Source organism: Nymphaea colorata, chromosome 8 (assembly GCF_008831285.2).
Source record: "Nymphaea colorata isolate Beijing-Zhang1983 chromosome 8, ASM883128v2, whole genome shotgun sequence".
Classification (NCBI taxonomy): domain Eukaryota; kingdom Viridiplantae; phylum Streptophyta; class Magnoliopsida; order Nymphaeales; family Nymphaeaceae; genus Nymphaea; species Nymphaea colorata.
In genome coordinates, this window is record NC_045145.1 from 16,222,353 (window position 1) to 16,229,136 (window position 6,784).

General features: G+C 39.3%; 1 protein-coding gene across 4 annotated transcripts; it reads right to left on the minus strand.

Annotated features, from left to right (window-relative positions):
- Positions 1–297: 297 nt before the first annotated feature.
- On the minus strand, positions 298–6,133 carry LOC116259439 (probable ribosome biogenesis protein RLP24). 4 transcript variants are annotated; one of them, XM_031637261.2, is made up of 5 exons: positions 6,054–6,133; positions 2,872–2,978; positions 973–1,086; positions 748–884; positions 298–657 (listed from the first exon to the last, which is right to left on the minus strand). In XM_031637261.2, exons 2-5 carry the CDS (start codon positions 2,950–2,952, stop codon positions 483–485), a joined length of 507 nt encoding a protein of 168 aa, XP_031493121.1. In that variant the 5' UTR covers positions 2,953–2,978; positions 6,054–6,133; the 3' UTR covers positions 298–482. The 4 variants fall into 4 exon arrangements, with proteins under 4 accessions (XP_031493121.1, XP_031493123.1, XP_031493120.1 ...); XM_031637263.2 differs by lacking the exon at positions 6,054–6,133 and adding an exon at positions 4,379–4,569; XM_031637260.2 differs by lacking the exon at positions 6,054–6,133 and adding an exon at positions 4,408–4,565.
- Between the last annotated feature and the right edge of the window lie 651 nt (positions 6,134–6,784).

Genomic DNA, 6,784 nt, shown 5'->3' on the forward strand with positions numbered 1-6,784 from the left:
AGCAGGCTATGTAGAAACTTGGTTTTCATACAATTTTTGGAACTTGCACTGCAAACAATTTTTAGAACACACTGTTTTGAAAACATAGTTTTGTCAAAATTGAGTTTTTCAGACCCAATTTCAACCATCACATTGCACTCAGCTTTCTTTCACTGATCATTTGCTCCATTTTGGTCAACTGCCATGTAGCCGTTTTTGTGCATGCGTTTGTGCATACGATCATAAGACCACTTCTCAGTGTAAAATTTTACATAAAGGCCAAATTCAGACGCAAACAATCAACTTACGAAAGCCTAATAGCAATCACAAAATGAGGACATATTTCCAAAAATTACTATCATCTACAAATCCCTGCCACCATTTTCCAGTTCAAAAAAAAAAAATCTCCAGAAATTTGGAACCGTTACAAAAGAACAAAATTACTGCTAAATTTTCGATCCAACATGTTTGGCCAGAATGCAAGACACTGATATATCCAGGCATCATTCGCTCTCCATTGGATTGTGTTCTACGTTCTTTGGCTTCTGTACTCGCACTTTAATCTTTTCAGCAGATGTAGATTCCTTCAGCAGAGTTTCCGGAGCTTGAACCAAGCTAATGTTCTGGTCAAGTTCCCTCACGGCCTCCTTCATCTCCTTCACCTTCTTCCCCTTTCTCCTGTTAAGTCGAACAAAACAGTTAAAAAAGCATACTTGCGACACCTCGGAGTAAGAAATGGCCAAAGGATCAAAAGGTGCGAGAACAAACCTGTTCTCCCAGAATTTAGCCTCCCTGGCTACACGAACTTCATCTATCTTCTTCATTGCCTTCAAAGTCTGCTCCACAACAGTCCTATCATATCTTTCTGGCCTGTTCCGCTTCCTCTCAAACTCGAAAGTGGAATCCTTCAAACAAACCGAAAAGCAATAACTTTCATTATCTATTTAAAAAGAAAAATAAAAAGAAAGTTCAAATCACAGACTTCTTTCTTACTTGAGTCAAGTCCTTGCCATGCAACCTCCGGTATGCTTTAGTCCACTTCACTTTCCTTGGATTCCGTTTCATTTTGAAGTTCTTGTGACACTTTGATCTACAGAACCTAAATATCTGCAGCAAAAGACAACGGCCTTTCATATTTCCAAAAACAAAATATTTCTCTCACGCAGATAAGGAAAACTCAAAGGTACTTTCCATAGTCAGAAAAAAGGTTGTCAAAGAAAAAGACACGTGAACAAAGATAGGGTATATGTCTCTTGCAGAACAAAATTAATATTGACCAGCTTAGCCACCAACAAACAGCTGAGGCTGTTGATATGGGATAACGTCAGCCATTTCAAGTCTCAGAACCGGAATCCCCCAAAACTGTTTCTACATCTCCAAGTGACTATCTTTTTAATAATGGAAAAACTACTCCTGGGTGGAAGACCTAGTCACACTGATAACCTCTTGTAGATAGGCCGACTTCCAAGATGGAGGCTTGCTGACCGAATGAACCATTAGTCCATTACCCAGGCGAGCACAGCAGGGCCTTACCCTGCCTGCCTAAGGCCACAACGAGGTTAAAACCTGACCAGCTGCCTACTAGCCAGATCCCTCTCAATAGCACTAAGGAGCACTTCTTATTTGTCAGACCAAACCTTTTGCACAAACAAGTAACCTCCACTGGCTGCAATTATGGTTACATCTTCGTCTGATTACTCCCCAGCACTAAACTGCTTATTCTCAATTTCTTCTATGTATTCAAAAAGAAGGTCACCAAGTAGATACCAACATATCATTCCTCCACAAGAATGACAATAACTACCTCAACAATCTCCTTTGTTGCCTTCCCAAAAGGATAGATCATAAGCTTCAAGTTGAAGGCACGTTAGATCCAAGGGACCTTTGCCTCGGCAAGCAAAGCAGGGCCTTGCACTGCAAGAGGCCACAATGAGGTTGAACCTTAAACAGCTGCCTACTTGCCAGGTCCCTCTCAAATGTGCTAACTCCTAGGATTCATCTCTAAATGACTATGTTGTGCTAACTGCTAACTCCTAGGATTCATCTCTAAATGACTATTCACCAGCACCAAAAGGCATATTAATAGTTATTCCAAGGCATTCACAGGGAAGCAACCAAGTAGCTACCAATGTATTATTTGTCTCCATGAGAACGACAGTGACTAGCTTAACAATCACCTAAACATAGTACCGGAAAAATCCATAATCGAAAGCCATCCATCATTTACCCAACATCCATGGCTTGGAATTATCCAAGTAGCACAGTATTGAATCAGGTCAACTCATACCATGTTCATCTCAACTCAGTTCAACAAGTTAATGAGCTAAGCATGAACCTGTTCACTGGACTAGCCAAGCACAGAGGTTGTGTTTGTATGAATTTAGCTCATTTAGATTTATTAATCAAATAACCTATGAATGAACTTTTAAAAATATATGTATTTATAATGTGTGCTTGTTATAGGCTGCTCATTTAAGGTATGCTTGTAACCGTCCAAGTTAATATGTTTCTTATCAACTCGTACTTTCAAATGCATGCCAATTCATATAAACTTGTGGGCAAAGGTCACCCTAGGATTTCAAGATCTAATTATGCTAATATGAGTTTGTGATCATTAAACTGCACTCTCAAGTCTCAACCTCAACCTCGAAATCGAGTTTAAGTTCAACTTTTTTTATTAATCAATAAGTTGAGCCCACCTTGTGAGACAAACATGAGCTGAGTCCAAGCTACACGAATAAATTGATGGACTGGTCTTAAACATGCCTTGTCCATTTCATTCAGCTTGCTTCCCAACTCCACCCTATGAACAGCAGAATTCTCTAATGATTGCCATTTTGTTATGTCAAAAACTGATAAAAATTGATGGAACAAAGAAAAACAAGGTCCTACCTTTGCATCATTGCGAACAAACTGAATTCCATGCCCTGGGTAAATAGTTGAAGAACAGAACCAACACTTCTCTAACCTCATTGGAGCGAATTAGAATGTAAAAGATCCTGTGCCAGCATAACAAAATCAGTCATGAGACAATCACAAGCATAGTCCAAAGACTCCAAACTCTAAGAGGATTCCTCAATTTAGTTCCTCGCCTCAGAATACTAAAGTATTAGTTCAAAACGATTTCCGCACCCTACCTTCAAGATTAGAACAATCAAAAACCCAAAAAACAATAATAATAGTCTTTTTGAGAAACAAGTGAAAACATAAAAATTAATTTCTTTGAGCACAACTTGGGATACGAATTACGAAATTCATGTAGAGAAAAGACATTAACAAATAGAATCTCAAATCTCATTTTCCATCAACTTCTGTGCTCTCAAATATTGATTACACTATAGAAAATGTGAAGATATGTGCTTCTCAGTGGCAAACGATGCATGTCTGCCCTATTTGCCTAGTCTGGAAACAGATAACCATACGGTATGGTTTGCCTAATAGAAGTGCACTTTGGACAGTAAGAGAGCAAAACTTTCATGAGGAAGAAAAAAAAAAGTCATGGTAAAAGCTAACTGAGAAAAATCAGAAAGTCCTCTTCCCAGCAACAATTAGTGACATAAGCACAATTGAAAAGGTGTTGGAAAAGAAAGACAGACCTGTAGTACAAACTACAAACACTTTGAGAAGGAATCCTTTGTCCACTTAATCGAGAATTAGGTTTGTTTCTGTTGCTTCCTGCACACCATTAGGAACTCTCTGGTCCACTTAATCGAGAATTAGGTGTGTTTCTATGTCTTCCTCCACACCATTACAATTGGTTTGATAACTTAAAATTGTTTTGCATGAGAGAAAGGTGAAAAGAATCCTCATCGATGAATGAAATGGAACATGACACCACGAGCTCCCATGCAGTGAGAGGGGAATTTGATCTCTGACCATGTGCCTGTTGAAGAATGACCTGGTGACTTATAGGCAGTGGCTTGATTCCGACAAAAAGAAAACTACAGTAACTACAAGGACTCTCTCTAACCCCCCCCCCCCCCCCCAACCACCACCTCTAGCTTGTACTGGACCTCTATTTTGTTCTTTTCATTCCCCTGGCTTGTATTTTTACATAGGATTAGTTGTCTTAAGCTCTTATGCATGATTCTATATCCTACGTATCTGGTAAAGTAGCTTATTCACACAAGGCAGGTTTTGGTACTTGCACAAACTCATAAAACTATTCCAGACAGCACAGATAGGAAACAGAAGAGAAAGATAAATTGGCGAGAAAACACTTGCATAGTTGGTAGCGTTACTTAACAGTGGATCGTACATCACAAATTCAATTTGGTGGCTCTAATCGTTGGTACTAAGAGAATGGAGGGCACAATGAAGTAAAAGTATATAAAAACAAAGAACAAAATTGTTACTCGGCCAAAACGAAGAAAAATTTTCCCAAGAACAAAATTGTTACTCGGCCGAAACGAAGAAAAATCTTCCCACCACTGAGAGAGAGATGGCGATTCCCGTCAGCCTCGGCGACTCCCGTCGACCCCCTCTCACAGCTCGTCCGTCCGGCGTCCCCTCTTCAGAATGCCCTCTTCAGTCTTCACTCGAACGAGAACGAAGGAGAGGATCGTGGTAATAACCTAAGCCCTCTTTTCCTCTTAAAAAAGACATTTTTGCCATTAAAAGGGGCGACCCAAGTTAAAAAAAAAAAAACCAAGTTTTTTACAAATATTACATGCGTGCCATTTTTTTTTAAAACCGAAGAAGCCTATAAAACGCGTTTTATAAGCATCTTTTATTTTTGACCTTTTTTTTTTTTAAAAAACAATTCTTATTCCCGTTTATACGACATAGGCGTTTTTAACGTATGATATGCATTTTTAAAAAAAAAACAGCGTTGAGCCTCACTGCACTGAAACGTAAGCTTTAGGATCCAAATTATGAAATATACAATATGTAAAAAATAATAAATAATTAAAAAACAACTAAAATAATAAGTACATGAGTAAAAGAATGGTATAAAAAGACATTTACCTTGTCTTAATTGTCTTCCATACATAAATGAACATGCAAATCACAAACAAGTTATATTTACAATGCAATATAAAACAAGTTAAATCCACAATCATGAAATCATATTGAAAACAAATCAAGACAAATGTTTAGTCATCCCCAATTTGACCTGTCTTAGAAATACGAATAATTTCTACGAGTAGTTCGATTGCATGGCAGCACATAGACCAAATTTAACCCTCTCTCAATGGGAAAAAGAACAAAGCTAACCGAAAAAGAAATCAAACCCTCTCAATGGGAAATTCTAACTAAATAAAAAAAGTGTTAAACAATCCGTCGCTACTATTTTTATCTCAAACGAAGTAAGCATTCAGGATTCGAGGTTAACTTGCACTGAAATGGCGACAAAAATCAGTGAGAAAAATCAAGAAAAGTTATGTAACAAGACACCAACTACCATGAAGTCCATTCTTCAAACTTTCAGAGCAAGAAAACACTATCCGCTACAAAACAAAAAACGAGGGGAGAAACGAGTAATCAATTACAGCAACCTGAAAACCCCCAAAACACAGAGAGCAAGATCATCGCCCCTCCCTCCCCGAACCAAAGAAATAGAGAAAATGAATATAAGAATCACATAGAAAGGCCAAATCGCATATCGAACAGTGATTCAGCTCGTTACCACGGAAGACGATGGTCCAAAGCCAATCCAAAATTACAGAGAGATGGCAAGAATAAAATCATGGAAGGGAGTAAGACGAAGGGAGGAGAAAGCTAATGTTGGGGGCTCCAAAGCCAATCCAAAATTACAGAGAGATGGCAAGAATAAAATCATGGAAGGGAGGAAGACGAAGGGAGGAGAAAGCTAATGTTGGGGGCTTCCCAAAAGAGACGAGAGGCGGGAAAATAGGAAGCAAGAGGAAAGAGCGATGAAGGGAAAAGCTCGCCCGTGGATGACCAAAACCTCCCGGCAGATAACCAGAGCCCACCGCCGAACGTCTGGGCCTCGTTTGCAACAGAGAGAGAGAGAGCGAGAGAGAGAGAGAGGCGAAGGCTGCCGGATGGGTAGAGAGAAGAGCCGGCGGCCCTCAATCTTGAGAAGAGGGAGAGGGAGAGAGAGCGCTCACCTGTGACGGCGGCAAATTGCGAGAGGCAGCAACCCCTTCACAGCTTAGCCGGTGAGGGGAGAGAGAGAGTTTCGCGGCTATGCAGCAGAAGAAAAAGGGGGAAATGCGTCATATGAGTTTGGATCTTCCCTAATTAGATTTAGATTCAGACTTGAAATTTGAAACTGAATCCAGACCCTAGATGAATTAAAACCGACTTTTTTGCATACTGACTGGATCTCTATCAGGTTTTTGACTCGAGTTCGGACTCAAATACCTGGACCATATATTGAATTTGAGTATGAATACAATTTAGCCTTCAGTCCTCTTTACGTTATTGAATCCACCAAAATGGATCAAGTTTTGAACTGCAACAAAAATGGCAGTCATACATCAAAAGAGAGAGAGAGAGAGAGAGAGAGGGATGGAAAAACTGCTTTTAAAACAATTTAAAGCTTTGTGAAGTGTTGATAGAATTTGAAAAGAAAAAATAAACATAAGTAAGCAGGGAATGTGTCATCTTCACGGTGCTGCTTTAATCACTGCTTTATTCAATAGCAGATAGTTTACATATCGAAACTAATAGATGGGTCATACTTAATTCATTCTCAGGTGTAGAGTAATTCATTCTACCATTCGGTTGAAAGCCAAAGCGCCCATTAAGTCACCCTTTTCTCATTCCCTTTTTATAACACTGGAAACTAACCGCTTACCAACCATCATCGTGCTAACCCTTGACCATACTTAGTTCT